General features: G+C 43.2%; 1 protein-coding gene across 1 annotated transcript in view; it reads right to left on the bottom strand.

Moving 5' to 3' along the window:
* Window positions 1-1,562: 1,562 nt before the first annotated feature.
* The window catches only part of LOC136645915 (cysteine-rich secretory protein 3-like), a 75,305-nt gene continuing 57,121 nt past the window's right edge, over window positions 1,563-19,746 (bottom strand). The window contains exon 9 of the mRNA XM_066622373.1: window positions 1,563-1,712. Within this exon, the coding sequence (XP_066478470.1) occupies window positions 1,563-1,712 (150 nt within the window). The remainder of the gene's footprint in view (window positions 1,713-19,746) is intronic.

The raw sequence follows: 19,746 nt of genomic DNA on the forward strand, positions 1-19,746 counted from the left end.
TGTCAAATGCCTGCTATAACATTTGAGTTTTTGCTGCCTTCCAAATATGAAAAAAAATTGAACCTTCTGGGCCCATTTAGGATGCTGATTGAAAGAGGAATCCCAAAGTAGCACCCATTCTCAGTAAACTCAAGCTAAGCATTCTTAGCTTTCTGCCTCCGTGTCCAAATTCAAATGAAAACTGCTCCTAGCTCTCTTTGGTGGATGTGGCATCTCAAAGGCTGCAGAGAATTTTAAGAATATTAACAGCTATCTGCCCCAGTGCCCAGAGGAACAGCAGCACCAAAATGGCTGCTGCTGTATCCTATGTGCGCTGAGGGCACCGCTCTAGTCTCCTCAGGATAAGAGAATATTTGCTTCCTTACCCTGGGTAGAACACAGCTGGTGGCAATGTGTCTCCTCAGATCTGCACTCCCTATCGAGCAGGTGCAGAATTGAGGAGGCTAGTGTCGGGCTTTCCAGGCAGGAAAGGAACATAGGATAGAGTGGCAGAGGCTGCCACCATCTCTACTACCTCCCGGGCCTGATCCTCCCCATGTCCAGTTCCGCCTTTCCCTGGGCTCTCCAACCTTACACATGCCCTCCCCACACCCAAAAAGCTGCTCTGCTGGCCCAGCCTTCCACATGCCCTTCCCAACCTTTCACATGCCCTTCCCACACCCAAAAAGCTGCTCTGTTGGCCCAGCCTTCCACATGCCCTTCCCAACCTTTCACATGCCCTCCCCACACCCAAAAGGCTGCTCTGCTGGCCAGTAAAGAAATGTACAGCCAACTGCTCCAATGGTGGGTCCTCCTGGCATTGGCCCAGCACTGGTGCTTCTTGCTCCTTGGGTGCTGCAAATGTGCTGGGTTCATGGCACCCACAGCTGGCAGTACATGCTTACCACCAGTAGTAAGGCCCATAGGATTTGGCCTGTACAGCACAATCCTAGCCATGTCTACTCAGAAGTTAGCCCCACTGAGTTCAATGGACCTTACTCCCAGATATGTGTGTATAGAATTGCGGCTTAGGGATTATCAAGCTCCTTTGGTTGAGTTCCTGATCTTCCATTAGTTGCAAAGAAGGCAAAAATATAGTGATCATCACAATAATCAAAGTAGCCAAACAAGCACCATTTTAGGTGTCCACATTTCTACACTTCACTGCAAGTAGGCACTTCTCCTTGAGATGATGGAAAGGTGTCATTCATCATCTCACATTCTACAGAAACAGTTCAGATTTCCCATTGCTTCACAAAAGAACTGAGCTTGAATTCATGTGCCTACTTTAACTAGCTAGGTGTCAACCCTGCTATCCATTCTTTGCTACAGAATATTCACCATAAAATCCATAATGTCCAACATCAGTAGAATATTAGTTTATTATCTCTACTGAAACATATTCTGTGGATAAACTCCTAGACAAATTCAGAATTTGTTCTGTCTGTTGGTAAAATGCCTCACCAGAAATGTCCAGGTTTCAAGAGAGAACACTCACAAATCCAACTGATTGAATGAATAACACAGTGATTTTACAGTAATATGTTCTGTACCCTCCAGCTGCATCTGAAAATGTAAAATGCTTAGTCAATCAGCAAATCTTCCATGTGGGCGTTGTTGATCTTGAACCGAACGGAAGTATTCTGCAACGTCCCAGATGTCATTGCATGTTTGACAGATTCTGGAATGGGATATAACAAGATGTCCAAAAGCATTCCAGACAGAACTTTCTCCTACAGTAAAAAAAAGAAGAAGATGACGAAAAAAACAAACAACAAAGGACTGGCAGATTTAACAAGCAACATGTACATTGTAAAGCAAACTGATAAACTGCAGTCCTGCAGCTGCTTTTTCTAAATTTGAGTAGGTGCTGTAGTTGGAATAGGAACTAGGGAAGAAGACAGAGCATCCCATCAGTGGCACTGGCTCAGAGCCCTTTTTTTCCCCCAGAACGGATCAGAATGGTAAACAGATACTGAAAACAAACAAAAAATATTCTCAATTTCTGATATAGAAATCAGTATTACAACCACCTGATTTGGAAGCAATCTCCATTGTCACCCAGGTATTACCCAACATCTGCTTTAAGCTTTGCAACCTTTTCCATATTCTCTCACTAGCTTTGCAAATTTTATTTAAACTGTATATTTTATTTATTTTATTTTATTTAAATTTTATTTTATTTAAATTTATGTTTTACCCTGTCTCTCTGAAAGCTCAGGAGGGTTTACACTGCAATTTTAAAAACTTTTATAGGAGAAGACAATTAAAATCACTAATTGCAGCAGGGCAAGCCATCATAACAAATGTTTAAAAAACGAAATGTAATGAAGTTTAAAATCACCCTTAAATTGTTAAAGATTTGTCTAAATGAATGAGCCAGGGGGACGGGGGATGCATGAGACATTATTATTATTATTATTATTATTATTATTATTATTATTATTATTATTATTATTAACAGTATTTATATACTGCTTTTCAACTAAAGTTCACAAAGCAGTTTACAGAGAAAAAAAATCAAATAAGTAATGGCTCCCTGACCCAAAAGGGCTCACAATCTAAAAAGATGCAAAAGAACACCAGCAGACAGCCACTAGAAAAGACACTGCTGGGGTGAGGTGGGCTAGTTACTCTCCCCCTGCTAAGAAGAAGGGCACCCACTTGAAAGAGTGCCTCTTACCCAGTTAGCAGGGGTGCAAGACATTGCAAGACATTTGGCTCAGACAGTTATCCATGTGGATTTTCTTTCCTCCCTTTTTCCCGGTAATATAACAAATCACAAAACCACAGCCTTGCCACCCAATCATATGAAGTTGAAGGTGGCAACTTCCATGGGATTGCAGCTTTTGCGATTCTTCTAATCATATGGGAAGATACAACCTCACTGAAGTTTCCTAAGATTCAGGTTGCCCCATTCACGTCCGCACCAGCGCGAAGACATGTGATATAGCTGTGGAGCATCACTAGACAACTTAGAATCCTCATAAAACCCGATCAGTAGCTTTGCACAATTCATTCAGTTCTCCCCAGTTCCCCACTACCCCATGTGTTGCAATTACTTTTGAAATGGGCTTTAAGCAACAAAACTAGTCGGAGGAAACCACAGTCACACCACTGACTGAATGGTATGTGTCTATGGACAATGGAGTAAAGCTAAATGGGACTTGGTGATGGACCAGTTCACAGCTCTGGAAATTTAATATTCTGTCTCTAAATTCTACATCATATGGGTATATTTCATATTGATTCAGTTACGGTGAGCATGCCAAGTATCAATATTCATTGGGGCTGCTGTAATAACATTCAGGGAGAGGGAGAAAGAAAAGGAGAGAGAAGACAGAGAGGGAAAAATCATTTTACCATTGTTAGTCTGTAGAACTTCTCTCATAATGAGACATTTTCTTCTGTTGGGTCTTTTAGACTTGATTATTATAGCTCCCTCTCTGCAGGTGTCCCCTGAGCTTTAATTATGGAATTTAAGCCTGCTCAAAATGCCAACTTTAATGGTTCAGTTTGCTCCATAGACAGCAATCACATGGTTATCCCCCTAAACGTCCTTCTGCTGGTTAAGTTTCCTGAATCTCACTGCCTCAATTTGTTCTTGACTTTTCTGTGTCTGTACTATTTTTCCCTGGCATACCCCTTTACATTTTGTCCCATACGTTTGGGGTTGTTTATTTTTTAAGACTAGTAGGTTCAATTCTGAGATCACCCATGTAGAAAAAATTTCCAATTCTTATATTTGTTTGAAACCAATTTAATATATTTGTTTGAAACCAATATAACTGTCATGGCTTCCCCCAAAGTATCCCATGACTTGTAATTTAGTGTAGATGCTGATCTCTATCAGCCCTCTCACTGAACTACGGTTCCTAGGATTGCTATTAGACTATTAAACGACTGTACTTTGAATAGTTAGTGTACATACACTCTGTATGTTCACCCTTTGCGCAGAACTGCTTCCTCTGTTTTCAAAGGGCCCAATCCTATCCAACTTTCCAGCTGTGATGCAGCCATGAAGTAAGGGGAAAAAACGTTCCTTTACCATGAGGAGGCCTCCATGACTCTTCCCCCCAGGATGCAGTGCACACCCCATTGAAAAATTGGATAGGATTGGGCCCTAAATGTGCCCGGAATTCATGTAATTTAGCAAATAATTGACATCACTGTATATGCAAGAGCTTTTGTTTTCTCAAAGCATTAGGTAATAGATATGTGAAATAATGAGAAAGAAAGCAATTTATTTTACAGGTGAAAGATGGCATGCATCCTCTTTCTAGATAAAGTGCAGTATGATCCTAAATGTGTCTATTGGCCGAATCCTATCCAACTTTCCAGTACTGACGCAGCTATGCAAGGAGGTGTGTGGCTACATCCTGTGGTGAGTGGGCCAATCATGGAGGCCTCCTCAAGGTAAGGGAATGTTTGTTTCCTTATCTTGGGGCTGCATTGCAGCTGTATGAATGCCATAAAGTTGGATAGGATTGTCACTACTATTGCCATTAAATTCAATGTTATACAGAAATTACAATTTATGAGTAACACTAGTACAAAAAACATTACGAAAGATTCTGTATGTTCTGATAGGGGAAGAGGTTTATGGGGGCGATTCCAGGATTTCACACACCGGGTGACATCAACCCTAGTGACACCTCTGCACGCTTTAACTATTATTGATTTGTTTCCATGTGAACTTTCCCCTTAAGTAATTGCTCACAGATGCTACTGTCTAAAAATTTACTAATTGTATATGGCGCTTGAACTGTGCCTTGAAACTAAACTAGACTAGAAACCAACAATTGGCAGCTCCAGGACCGAATTCTATACCCTGATTCCACTTCAATTTCCAATTCAGAGGCCAAAAAAAAAAAAAATACGTATGGAAGTATTGGTAGGTATGGCCATTAGACTTGCCAGTAGGTCACTGGAAGTCACTGTAGAGGCCACACATATACAGTTGTACCAGTGTAGAGCACTGTTGATACCTTCTACTGAAAGCACTTCAGGTAAATGACAGGAACAGTGGCTGTGATCCCTTTCTTCCCCCACCCCCACCATATGCAAGTTCAACCTAAATGATTTGAAGTTCTAACAATGCTATTATCTGTTTGGGTCACATGGGTTGACTGTCAAGACACATTCCAAGACAATGTTCTCCAAGGAGATGAACATATGTCAGGTTGCAAACTAGAAAATCTTTCTGCATTTCTTTTTGATGGAAAAAAAGTTTTCCAACTGTGTTCCAAATGAGCCTGGAGTCCTCAGAAGCTTTCCAGGGGGCCTGCAATGAAACTGTGTAAGAGTAAACTGCAATGAAACTGTGTCCCTAAAAGATGGCTGTCCTATGACTGCAAGAGACCTAGGTCACACTTTCAGTTCAGGTGGAGCAACGGAGAAGCCAGTGAACCTGGTCAATCCCCCATATGAACAGAACGTGTGCCTTAGAAGTCTGCAGCTCCTTGCAGACAAACAGATGTCAAAAGGGGTTCCTAGGGGTAGGAAGTCTGACAACCTTGGTGTCACGTTGGCCAAGCACTTTTGACCCAAACCTCCCCATCCAGCCCTGAGGATCAAGAATCAACTTTTTTGTTTTGAAATGTGGGGGCAGTTATTGGCAAATCAAATTATTTCAGAATGCTAGCAAGATTTTGCAGGTTGTATATAATTATCTCACAGCTTCAAAATAACATTTCCCACAACTGATCTAAGCAAATCTGGGACAGATGAAACTCCTTAGACTGAACAAGGTATGCCAGAAAAAATGCATTTAAATATTGAAAAAGTCAGTCTGCCACAGCAGGGTTTTTATTTTGTTACATTTTGCTTTTCATGGATGGTGCACAAAGTTGAGCATTATCTGGAATGATTTATAGTTATGGAATTAATATGATGGGGGGGTACAGAATTACTCACAGTCCTTTGACAGTGATGCTTTGGAGTGGAGGAATTTACTGGAAACTATCATGTATTAGTTGCTGCCAAAAATGTTTGGGCTGCCTAATGGACAACAAGGAGTGTCCCATCTATCTCTAAATGGCTAAGATAAATCCTGACAATATATAAGATGGAGAAACTGATTAACATTTTTATACAGAAATGAAATTAGCAGCCCAATCCTACATAACCCCCCACATGGCGATACAACAGTGCCAGCATGGCTTCTGCTGCAACTGGGGGCAGGGGGGTTTTCGCTGCTGGAGATCTCTTCTCACATTTGTCCCCTTGCCCCAGGATAAGCCCCAGTGGCTATGGGTCAACTCAGGCCAGCACCAATTGCTCAATCGCTGGCACAAATCTGGGTTGATCTGGGAAAGCGGATCAGGCCCAGAAAGGGGGTCAGGATTTGACATGCATCATCACCACTGAACCCTCTCCACTCCAGGGCCTAATCTGCCCTGATCACTGTCCCTCTCACCACCCTGTTCTGCCCACTCCTTGCCCCATTCAACCCTCTCCCTGCCTCCAGTCAACTCCCTGCACCAGCTTTCCTCCTCCAGCAGGGCATTCATTGGCATGTATTGCTGGCTGCTGGCCATTTGCATGGACTGGCCTAGTTCCATTGGCAACAGCCATTAAGGAGGTTACAACTTGCAGAATGCAAATTCCACTGCTGTATTCCTTTGATGAGATTGGGATGTAGGGCTATCCGCTGCAGGATTTGGCATGCAAATAACTGGAGTTTATTTTGCAAAGGGACCTAATGTGACATTAATATGCTGCATTTCTGTGATCTCCTAAGTATCTTTGAGACCAACTTTTTAGGTTTGCAAATAATTAAAAAAAAATGTAAATGCAGTCTGCATCAAAGTAACCCGTTTAAAGAACAAAAAAGAAAATAAAGAACAGCTGCCACCAAAAAAACAAAACAAAACCCTCAGCCTCCAGGTAGTAAGGATGCCTTAGTACAGTATGTGCTCATCTTGGTTAGATCCATCACTCGCCATTGAAGATACCTTTGTGGGGGTCTGAGATAATACCTGTATGTGCAAAGAAAGATCCCAGTCTGAATTATGAACAAGTCTCTAAAGTCCCTTTAGAATAAGATTCAGTGTGGAAAAAGTATGATTGGAAAGGGAAACCTTTGATACCATACCTCAATCCCAGTTCCCTACTGTAACCCAATTTAAGTACATGAAACGTACAGAATTGCATAGTCTTACCCTCTTTATTCCAGTACCCATCCACTTCCCTTGTTCTGTTGTCTCCTTTGTGTCGGTTTCTCAATTGTAAGCCCCTTGGGGCAGGGATCTTGGAGCAGGGACCTGTCTCTATTACATCCCAGTCCTATGCTACACCAAAACAGTTTATCCTGCATCCTATGGGGGGCACTCCTGAAAGTTTCCTCTGTTCCTAAGGAAACATTTGATTACTTACCCAGAGTAAGCCTCCACAGCACATAGGGTTCTACTTGGACCTGCAGCAGCAAAAATCACTGGCACAGTTCTGCATGGACCTGTTCTGTGAGATTCGGTCAGGGAAGTGTGTTTGAGGCTACTCGATTCACCGCCAACCCAAAAAACCTCTCTGTTTGGAAGCTTTGGATCCAGTGGAGCAAAGCTCCACAGGTCCCACCTCCCTGCTCCCTCCCTCCCGCTGGCACACCTCCCCCCACCCTCTCCTCGCCTCCAGCCTCCTTGCCACAACTCCTCCCTGCCCTCTGCCTGCCTCCCCCCTCCCCTGAACACCTCCCACCCACCTCCCCCCACTCCCCCGCTTACGTCTCCACTGCTCGGCGGTCTGTGCGACTGCTGAGCAGTGGAGGCCGGGCACGCACCCAGTGCTAGCCCGGTGCTGACCAGCACCGGGCTAGCAACAGTGCTCGCCCAGCGCCAGGGCTCGCAAACGTGCCTTATGGCATGTTTACGCGCTGGCAATAAGCTGGCGCGCGGAGCTCGGGATTGGGCTCTGAGTTGTCCAGGCTTCACTGTGGGTCATTGCTATACAAATGACACAATGTTCTGTTTGTTTCTGGGAGGCAGCGGAAATCCTGCATTTGACATTTGTATGGGACTAGATGGGAGAGAATTAACTGAAACTTAATCTGCTGTTGCTTGGGTATTCAACTGGTTTGGAATTAGGTGTTCCACACCTTCTGAGTGGGGTCACACTCTCCTTGACTCGCAGTTTGGAGTGCCTCTTGCTTCAAGGCCTGCTTTGCCAACAGTGACAAGGACTATGTTTTATCATCCTCAGCTGCGGTCTTTCCTAAATAGGTCTGATCTAGCCAGAGTTATCCATTCCTTAACCAGCGCCAGTGTCAGGTTTGGGGGTGTTCTGGAACCGTCTTCTTGGACTGGAAAAGCCTTGCAAGGGACCTTCCACGGTGCCTTTCCCTGTCCCCTGGTTGTGCAGCTGCAACTGCACTACTACTGCTGTACCCCCTGTACTACTGCTGCAACTGATACTGAAAAGTCAGTGTGGTTTGAGGGATCCTCTGAGGGGTCTGAGTCTGTGGGCAGTACCCAACCTGGCTAATCCCTGATGCCACCAACCTGGACTTAAGGGGAGGATGTTACCCCAAGTTTGTGTCACTTACATGGGCTACCCCTTAGGTTCTAGGCTCAATTCAAGGTGCTGGCCTCACCTTTAATCCTGTAAATGATTTGGGAATTGGAAATTTCCCATATGCTCCAATTATCATCTGAATCTGAAGCCCAACCTCTGAAGTACAGCAGTTATTTGCCAGAAAGAGGGACATTTCAGTCCTGGTGTTATGAATAGGATGTCCTTATGCCTCTTTCCATGGGAGGTCCTTATGCCTCCTCACTACCTTCTCCACTGGAGTAAGGGCCCAGTCCTATCCAACTTTCCAGCACTGCTGTAGCCGCAATGCAGCCCCAAGGTAAGGGAACAAATGTTCCCATACTTTGAGGAGGCCTCTGTGACTGCCTCCCCAACACAGGAAGCAGTATATACCCCATTGGCACAGCAGCACCGGCACTAGAAAACTGGATAGGATTGGACCCTATGTGTCCTGTCCTTCCCCCACCCTGCCCCCCGAACAATGCAGCAGTGCCAAAATGGCAACTGCTGCATCCTGTGGTGGGGAGGGGGGTGATAGTTGCAGAGGTCTTCTCCATATAAAGGATAAAAATCATTCCCTTACCCGGGGGTAATCCTTCACAGCACAGAGGGGGTCTACTCAGACCTGCAAGAAACTTGGACTCAAACCTGTCACAAGTCTGCACTGATCTACGGTGCAGGATTGGACCCTGGAAGGCATTAAGAATATAGGCAATGTCGTACCCACCACCTGAGGCTCCTCGGACTTATGCCAGCTAAATAGCTGGTGTAGGTCAAAGGAGACCCAGCAACCAGGCAATCTACTGAGGAGTATGTTTTTAAAAAAATATTTTTACTTTCCTCCACTGGTGTTCCTGGAGGGGAGCAAAGCAGTAGGTTTCTTTAGCCACTGGGATGCCCATGCAAAGCATCCCCTCAGCTTCCAAGCCATTGAGGAAGGCAATAGCAAAGTGGAGGAGACACCTCCACTTTGCTTTCACAGCTGCGACCGGCTCAGAAGCCATGTGGGAGGGGCGCTTTACACTGGCATCCTGGCACCTGAAGAAACTTACTGCTCCCCACCCCACCCCCGCGCAGGAACACTAGTGCTTTCCTCTCCTGGGCAAAATCTGGTCATTTCCCCATCATCAGATGCAGTGTGCACTCCGGCAGCATGACTGCATCATGTAGGGTGGTGGGGAACAGAACTGGGGCATTAGTTGGCTTTGTGCTAGTGGAATTATTCAGCTTCTGATTTTGTTTGTTTGCAGTGGTATGCTCTTTTAGTTTATATGGTGTTTTAAATTTTTGCCATTACTGTTTTGAGATTTCATATCATGGTGTTAAGCACCTTGAATGCCATTCATAGCAGAAAAGTGGCATGTATCGAATTATTTTTTTAAATAACACAAACAAATATCAGAATAAAAAGAGATACCTGACAGTGCCTTTAAAAAAAAAAAAGTCCTTGCAAAAAAGCCATTTAACAGGACATAATTATTTGTACTAGGTAAGTAAGCCCTAAGGAAGGCAGAGATTTAAAAAAGCAAAAAACCTGCTTATATTTTTCATGATAAATATAGTACAGTTTCTAGAACAGTATGGTGATTTTCTGAAATATTTAAAACAAACAAACAGAAAGCATATTTTGGCTTTAAACATACACAGTCAAACATCAGATCCACGTTGCTGTACTAACGTGTAGTAGATGTAGCTAACAATGACTTAGTTCGGCCATAGAATCTGGGAGAAAACAGCATTTTACGACAAGGTATGCAGAATAATTAGATCCACTGGAAAAATAACTCTTGGTGATAAATAACTAAGTATGAAGTTATTTCCTGCTTAATAAATAACTTAGTATGAAGTAGGTCTATGGTGAAGGAAATTCAGAAGGTAGGTTTTTTTTCCCCCCTCTTAACATAGATCAGTGTTTTACCCAGGCTTGCAGAAACAGAAATAAGGCAGCCAAACATCAGCACCAATGATTAGATAACTTTCACTTGACTACCCTTTTCTGCGTCTACTTAACCAGTTTCTTGGGTCTTTTAAAAAAAAAAAATCATTTCTGCACAAGCACAATCCCACGCCCTGCAAAAGACGGAAAAAGGTAAATAACGTTACTTTTAAGGTACGATTAAATCATGAAAACAACATTGAATGGAGGCTTTGAAGGAAATGATGAATGTTTATTTCAGGCAAATGTAAAAAAGAAAATCCTTTGTATGACACTATATCATGCTATATATAGACCTACATTTATCAGCTTTAAAAAGTGCAAAAGTTAGTTCCTGCAGAAAACTGCCAGCCCAGGCTGTGTACGATGGAATCTGGAATAGCAAAACCAGAGAGCTGTCAGTCAGCCATCCATCCATCTAATTGCCTTCTTACCATCTTTCCATCATGTTTTTTTTATAACTGGTCGCCTCTGGCTAAAATGCAAATCATGAAGAAGAGCCGTCTAGAAAAAGCTGCTGCTTTCTTAATTATCTGTCAGCGTATGGACCAGTGGACCCTGGGCCACAGAGTACAGTTATGCTAAGCAGAAGAGCATCATGGGAATAGGAGTGACAGCTCATTTTCCTCTTGTGTTTTTTTTTTTTCCCGGCGTTCGAATGACAATGCAGAAATGTGGGTTTTTCCCACACTTTCTCTGAACACCTGGGCCAATGCTCAGGGGAGCGCAAAGCCCAAACTGTCACATTTCCAGACATGGTCTTATTGCTGTCACTGTGACAGGATTGTTGACAAATGCCAGCAGTCATCTCTGCATCTTGGGAAATGTCTGCCATGGTTGTGTCAACAGCCTGACAGAAATTGTTAATGTTTAAACTTCTTCCACTGACAGAACCCTGTCTTGCTGACAGTATTTGTCATATGAAACTCAATCTTTGTCAAACTTGCTTAAAAATTAACACTTTCTCCTTTCTTTTGCAGCAAACTGCCTAGCAGTGCTTTTCCTGCTTTGGTAATAATATTTCAGAAGGGTAATACTCCACAGTAACCGAGGTTTGCAATGAGTCCAGGTGCCCCAGCGCATGATGAACTTAAGGCCAGCTTGCCCTTTTGACCTCTGGTGCAGTGATAATTATGTGCTTATTTCATGCCCATTTTTTTTGCCTTAGGAATCAGTGTTCTGAATTATTCAATAGCTATAAAAATCCTATTTCTCAGTGTACAGTGTGGAAAAATCAATTAAACAGAGTTCGCTTAGCACATATATATAAAAATAATGTTGCAAGTTTGTTGATGCACATTAACTAAGTTCTTTCCAAACTTTTGGGTTTCAAAGGTCAGTCTGGTTGGACCGCAAAACAACAAAGGTCCAGAGCTTACACATTCTTGGCTGAAATGAGCATACGTTGTATCAAGAAAAACCAAGAGGTACATTGGCTCCTCAAGTTACAGACGTCCGATTTATTGGTGTCCAAGTTACAGGAAGCTACGTTGGCATTTCTGCATAAATATAATATGTCCTTTGTGCTGATTTTGGACAGGTGCAATATCACTGGGCCAGCAGAAGCTGGCTATTTGGAGCTACATACATTCCGATTTCCAGGCAGACCTCTGGAGCAAAACCAGTACATATGTTGGGGGCTTAAGGTACAGTGTGTCTGTTAAAGATGCAGTCGCGTGCACCGTTATGCGGTGCATAGAACATCATAATGATTTCCAAGAACATCCAAGAACCATCCAAGAACATCCAAGAAATCATCCATAATAATAATAATAATAATAATAATAATAATAATAATAATAATAATAATAATAATAATACAGGTATTTATATACTGCCTTTCTTGGTCTTCAGACTTCTCCTCAGACTTTAATTCAAGGCGGTTTACATAGGCAGGCTATACTAAATCCCAATAGGGATTTTTACAATTGAAGAAGGTTCTGTCTTTCAAGAACCACAACATTTCAGATGGATCTTTTATGATCTGGTATCACATTCTGGCCTCCATTTGCCTCCCACACAGGCTGACAGCGGCCAAAGAGCAAGTGGAATAACTCAGCATAACTCGGCTCGGCTTGCCAGCTGCTTCAAGGTCTCGCCGTTCACGGTGCCGGTGGCCTCGAACTGGCGACCTTCAGATGTTATCTTCAGGCAAACAGAGGCTCTACCCTCTAGACCAGACCTCCTGCCCATAATGATTTCCAAGAACTCCAAGAACATCATAATGATTTCAACAGGACTTTGGACCCACTTTATACTCCAAAGTCCAAAGAAAACTTACATTTTCTTTCCTGCCATGTGCAAAAGGATTAATTACAATTATTTCAGCAGAACTGAAAGATAGTTGATGGAAAATAGATATATAACAAGGCAATCTTAGTGGTGCAGGCATTCCCACTAAATTGGTATAATATCCAAGTAACAACCATCATACCCCAAGCCTGTCAAAAGGAGCAGGGGGAAACCAAGTAATTCCATGGTGGTGCAGCCTTTCCAGATCTCTAACAGCATCCATGGAAAACCCAACAGCAACCACTGATCATGGGATGGAACACCTGGCTGGGAAACTGTAGCACATGGGTCAATAATGCATGTGACACAGGGCTCCTACTGCAGCAACTAGTGCCTGACAAATCTTTGTATTTCTTTTATTTAAAGAGTGCAAAGGTGCATGCATGAGTCCACATATATGTAGTGCTGGGTGCCTGTCAAAAGAGTACAACCCAGACCAGTAATATGGTTCTAGTAACAGAACCGATGGCAAGAGGCCCCAAATCCACAGGCCAAAAGGAAGACCACAATTTTGATAGTCAATGCAGTCATATACCCTACTCTATCAAGTTGGCTTGGATGGGGCCTTGCCTGCTCCTTGGGAACTACATGAGTAGAGGTGTTCTTAAGCCATTTTTGGCAGATTTTGTTTTTTTTTTCCCCCAAGGAGGAAAAGTGCAGAAAGTGGTGTTATGTGTTTTTGTTCCATGGTGCATTTTTATAAATTATAATTATAAATTATAATCACTTTAAAAGTGCACTAAGTAGGTGATATTGGTGGTATAGTGTCAGCAGATGCAGCCACAATTATCATCCATGTACTCCTCAATCTAGCCCCTTATTTATGGTTTTGCAGATTTCACAGGTTCTTTTTGGTTTGTTGTTGTTTCGTTTGTTCATTTTTGTTTACAAAAATAAGAAGTGCAGAAAGTGGTATTATGTGTTATTTTGTTATTGCCAAAAAACCACACCTCTGTCCATGGGCAACTGGACCTCGCTTGCACAGAACATTTGACCTTGGAACAAAAACCACCTCTTAGAAGGTGCCTGACTTGGGGAGGAAAAAACAATTGTTGGCTCTGAGAAATGTGTGTTCTGCCCCATGTGGCAATATTGAAGCCCTGAAAAACAAAAGAGCTCCAGGTGAGTATTTGGCCAGCACTGGCAATCGTTGGCATACCTGGAATTCAGCAAGAGAGAGCAGATACTCATTGCTATTAGCTATTGCAAAAGGAAGAGATGGTTAGGTAACATGGTTTATAGTAAAGATGCATTAGACAATCCTGAAGGATCCCCAGGCAGAGGCCTGGAAATGTCCACATTTTCTTGGGATAACGACATGACTAGTAAGAAAACCAGTGTAAGTCCATCATGTAAATATGCCTACTGGCAATCAGGGTAACTCTAAGTCTGGAATTAGTAAATTATTTCTTTGCCTCTATCGTTGTTGGTCTGTGCTGAAGCATTTTGCCCTCTTCCGAGCAGCGTAACTTGAACCATCACAGCACAGTTCTGGTGGTGCCTACATACCAATTAAAAGATGTTCTTCAGGATCAACTGTGCAGGCCAACAATATGTAGGGTTGCCTACCAATGAGAAACAAGAAGTGTCTTTCTGGCATGTTTTTTTTTGGCTTTCAGACCAATTGACAGAGAATGGGGCAAAGCAGTTCCCCTTCCTCATACCCTTTTTCTTGTTTAGCTGTAGAACTTAGATCAACAATTTTCAATTCATGGCAGAAGGACAAGGCACTAACATTGTCAAGGCACACCATCTGTTTGTGACAATTGACAAGACACACCATACTGCCACGGGGGGGGGCTCACATCCCCCTATGCCCCTATTAATAAATGACCCTCCCCCAAACTCCTGTGGCACATTTGCAGACCATTCATGGCACACCAATCTGCCATGGCACACAGATTGAAAATCGCTGCCTTAGGTAAACAATTGTGGACCCACCACAGTGCCAGCTACGCTCTGCCCATGGATTCCCAGAAATGTTGGTGTCACATTAAGGGGGGCCCTGAAGCAATGACCTGCACTGTGTCACCGCGGTGCTTCCCACCCTTGTCCTGATGATACCTTGGGAACTATCACTGCTTGCTTCCTGGCAAATGTGGGAGCCCACCTGCCCCTCCCCTCCACATTTTCTTCTCTTCTCTGTTCCACCTTTCTTTCTCAATCCAGGGAGCACAGGAGGAGAAGTAAGAACAGCAGTCATGGAGCTTAAAGAAACGGATGCAGGCGAAGGAAGCAGAAAAAGAGGTGCAGGTGGGTGATGGCTCTTCGCTCCCGCAGGCGAGCTACCAATTCAGGAGGCACCATTTGTTGTTGTATCATTATCATGAACCTGTTGAGAACCACTCCTCAGTTACGTCACATGGGGAGCTTTGTTCATAGCCTCCAATCAATAACCTCATGCCAAAGTACATGTGCTTCCTAGCCTCATTCTTTGACAATACTGATATTATTATCAAGCCCAATCACAGGTGAGGTGATGACATCATCCTAGCCTGGTGTTTGGAGATGAGAGCAAATTATACAAATTATCCAGCCCTACTGTAATTAGCCTGGTTTTCAATTTGTAACAGAATAAGAAAGGCCATTGTGCATTTTGTGGAATAAGAAATTTTGCACACACAGGAACACTGCAGGAACAGAGGCATGTATTTAGACCATGAGGCTCTCAGCACCTAAAGGGCTACCTGCCATCACATGAACCTGTCCAATACCTCCATGCTTATCAGAGACCTTCCTAAGGATCCTTTCCCCATGATCTAAGAAGGGGCAGGAGATGATTGGGGCACTCTCTATCTGGAACACTCTCTTCACAAAAGCTCTCATGATGGCAATGTTGATGTCCAGCAGCAGGCAAAAATTTTATTTGCTCATAAATTTCAGCATGCGTTGTAGCTGATTTTAAATAGTATCTTATCATGATCTGCTAATTCGTGTCCTTTTCACAATTTGATGGCTGCTTCTGCGATTGTTGTTAGTTTTTTCTTGTGTGATCTTTTCTTGTACTTTTTTTTGCTGTCAGGGAGTCTCCATACAGAAGGTCAGCAGATAATTTTATAAAAAGTTCAGAGGTGACACCTAGGGCGCAGTCCCAACTGGTCCTTGCAACAGCCCAGAGATGTCGCAAAAGTGCCATAAAGCGCTTTCACGTCACCAGGAGAGGAGGAAGGCCAGTACACATTTGTGCACCAGCCTCTGGAGGCAGACACAGGCCCCACAAAGCCACTGCACCAGTAGTTTTGCACTGGCTGATTCAGGCCAGTGTGGGGGTTGGGGAGGGTGGGATGAGTGTGGAACGAGGGTGTTCCAGGATGGAGAGAGATCAGGCAGGTCCTGGGTGGGCTGGGCCTGGGTGGGGGGTGGAGCCAGAATCCGGCCCTTGTCCTAACCTCACCCCTGGACAACTCAGCACAGCGCCAGGTTTCTTGGATCTGTGTCATCTCTTTAGGTGGCGCAGAGCCGAGTAGACTCATTTGGGCGGCTGTCATGTTACTCAGCTTAAGGGGAATGAATTCCCATTGCCCCGGGCTGAGCCAAAGGCAGGCCCAACCCTGCACAGGTTAGGATTGTGCTGGAACCCTGCTTCAGGGTGGGTTAGGATTGTGCTGTCAATCTATGCTTGCATTTTCCCATGCCTGGATATCAAATGCAAAAGACATATGGATTAAAACATAGAGTCTGCTTTAAATTTGCACTCTTCTGCTTTTTTCTCTCATGTAATACAGAACGTGTGATGCCATCTGGACCAGTGGCATAGCTAGATCATTTGACACCCAGTCCTATAAATTTTTGACATCCCCCCCCCATACAACAAAATTAATTAATCTGGTTTTCAAGTTTTGGTGGGAGCCCAGGTCTATCTGCTCAACAAATCTCAGCCACAGTAGCCAAAGTTCAACCAGGAGCCCAGTTCTACCCACCTGGAAGAGATGGCTCCAGAGGACAGTCAGAATGAGAGCCCAGGTCTACTCAGCAAGTAGATCTGGGCTCCAAGTCCAGGTGGGAGCCCAGGTCTACCCACCCTGCAAACCTCAGCCACAGAGGCTGAAGTTCAACGAGAGTCCAGGTCTACCCAACTGGTTGACCTGGGCTATGGAGTTAAGAGTGCCCCTGGCACCCCCAACACAAACACTAGATCCATCCCTGACTCAGTGACATACTGCCACTGCATCTGGAGGTTCGATGTAGCCATCATGGTTAATAATCATGTACAGTACAGGTTACCAAACCAATCAGTAACCAACAAAAAACAGTGGCCAACTTGATGACACTCACACAGCTGAATAGGAGTTTGCATATTAGCTCTGATACATAGAAAAAGGAGCTGACTCACAGTATCATTTGTTCCATGCTTGTCACAATAACACCTTGTTAGCTCTCATAACACTCAGGCTCATTGGTCAGTTTTGAGTTAAGGAAATTCGCTTTTTGTAACACTAGGCAATTATGTTTCCTTCTCTGGTTATTTGGCTATAACTTTTATAGAAAACAGATATTTCAATATAGTTTGTTTCATTGCATTCTGTTGTAAATTATGTATCAAATGATATATAACATGATGGTATTATTCCTAAAAATAACCATTTCCACAATTTTGGTCACGAGTAGTGTCACCTCGCCCCCCCCCACCCCGAGGCAGTGCTTGCACAAGGCTGATTAACACCTTATTGGTTTCATGTTGTGTCATAATAGCATCTCATTGGCTCTTCAAATAATGAGTCTCATTGATCCATTTTGCATTAAGGAAATCTACTTTTTGTTATATAAGACAGTTGTATTTTTGTTTTCTGGTTTTTTTGGCCATAACTTTTGATAGAATGGTGATATTTCCCTCCTGTTCATTTCATTTCATTCTGCTGAAAATTATGTATCAAATGGTATATAACATGATGGTATTATTCCTAAAAACCACAATTTTAGTTATTTTGGTCACCAGTGGTGTCACACACACACCCGTAGCTTCCCCCCCCCCAGTTCCCCCATATGTAAGTCAGTATTCTGAACTAAACAACTTGCTTAATGGCACCACTAAAAATAAAACACCCATACACAAATATTCCCCCTTCCCCATATGAGGATGCATGGTGAAAGTGAATCTAGTGACCCGATACAGTGGAGGACAGAGTGCCTGGATCTTTAACCACTGTATAGAAAAGGGAATTTTGGCAGGTACAGCTCAACATGGAAGGGTTTAAAAAGCTGCTCCTGCCAAAAATTTCAACTTCTAGACAGTGGTTAAAGGTACAGGCACTCTGTTCTCATTGTATCTGGTCACCCTGGGTGGGAATAGAAGGGTTTCTGGAATAAAGGGGGATACACTGTGTTTTCAGCACAAAGTTCTGCATAAATGTTTTACTATCGGACAAAAAATATGCCTCTCTAGTAAAGAAGGTAGTAGCTGTTCTAGAGTGAAAAAAAAAAGTTTTTATTCCCCCTCCCCACAATTTGGATATCTGTACTCATTTGCAAGTTGTTTCACTCCCAGCCAGAGTCTTGGATCTCAACAGTAGATCCTGATGCTCCTTATCCAACTCACAAAAAAAGCTCATATACATTCTCAAATCAGCAGCCCAACTATGTACTTGGTCTCCTTGGGGATCACCTACCTGGAACTAAGTGGAAAATCCTTCATTCTCCTTGACAGTGCTCAGATAATACAAAGAAAAAAAAGAGAGAATGGTGCTTTAAAAGCTATGAGAGCAGGAAGTGTGCAGCCGCAGGTCTCCAGCAAAATAATTATCTCCGGGTATTGTATTATTTGCATAATTAAAAAGTTTGGTTGAGTTTCTGACATGCTGTCTCCCGCATTAGGGATGTAGTGGGGGTGTGCTAATCAAGAGAGGAAAGTGAAGGTTAATGAATTGTTATTCAGATGGTACAGGCCCTGTGAGATTTGTGGATAATTGACACCATTTGGGAGTTAAAGCAGAGTGGAAGAGGAGAAAGATGAGCTGCTGCAGAAACTAAATGAGGGGTGGTGGGGGGAGAACATGAACAAATTATAGGTTAGCACCAATTATAATTTTGATGGGCTTATTTTCTCTCCTCCCCCCAGATTAGCTGCAAGGAGCTTAATCAGATGTGACAGAACTACTGAAAATTCAAACAGAAGTCACTGTATGTGTCCAGTAAAAGGAAAGGCCCATGCGAGCAAATTTTGAGTTTCAAAAGTGGTTTTGCATGACTTGAGGACAATCACCCAATAAAGTTGTTTGGAGTAGATTCAGGACCAACAAAAAGGACTTCTTCGTATGATACATACTTAACTGATACAATTTGTTATCACATGGAATGATGACCACAAGGCTCAAACTTTTTTTTTTTAAGGGTTTAGACAAGTGATTTTCAATCTTTTTCATCTCATGGCACACTGACAAGATGCTAAAAATGTCAAAGTACACTACCAATGTTTTGACAATTGACATGGCACACCATGCTGCTGGTGGGGTGGGGGGCTCGCATTCCCCAGTGGCCCTACTAATAAATGACCCTCCCCCAAACTCCCATGGCACACCTGAGGAACATTCACAGCACACCAACATGCCACGGCACACGAGTTGAAAACAGCTGGTTTAGGCAAATTCATGGAAGATATATGAGCCATGACATATCAGTTAGGGCCTCTGTTATGAAAGATAGTGTGCCTCTGGTTTCTGGAAGCTATTGGGCAAACAACAGGGTGTGACTTGTGACCATCCTGGGTCATATGGCTGAAAACAGGAAGCTGTCCTTGATTAGCCCTTCTAACCCAACAAGACTATTCTTATGTTCTTTATGCCATAAACATTTCTGTAGGACCATTTCTACAGCTTCTCACCACCTGTTATTTTTCTGCAGTCCTATTCTCAGGACCAATTACCAATGAGGTATACAACAATGTTTGAAGATGTTTAACATGTATAAAATACACTAATAGCCACCAACAAGTTACTCTGCATCATACTTATGATCTGATGAGGACCATCATGTTGATCATTTTCTCTGTACCGTTTTCCTGATCAAAATCAGAGAGA

Source organism: Tiliqua scincoides, chromosome 1, assembly GCF_035046505.1.
Source record: "Tiliqua scincoides isolate rTilSci1 chromosome 1, rTilSci1.hap2, whole genome shotgun sequence".
NCBI lineage: Eukaryota > Metazoa > Chordata > Lepidosauria > Squamata > Scincidae > Tiliqua > Tiliqua scincoides.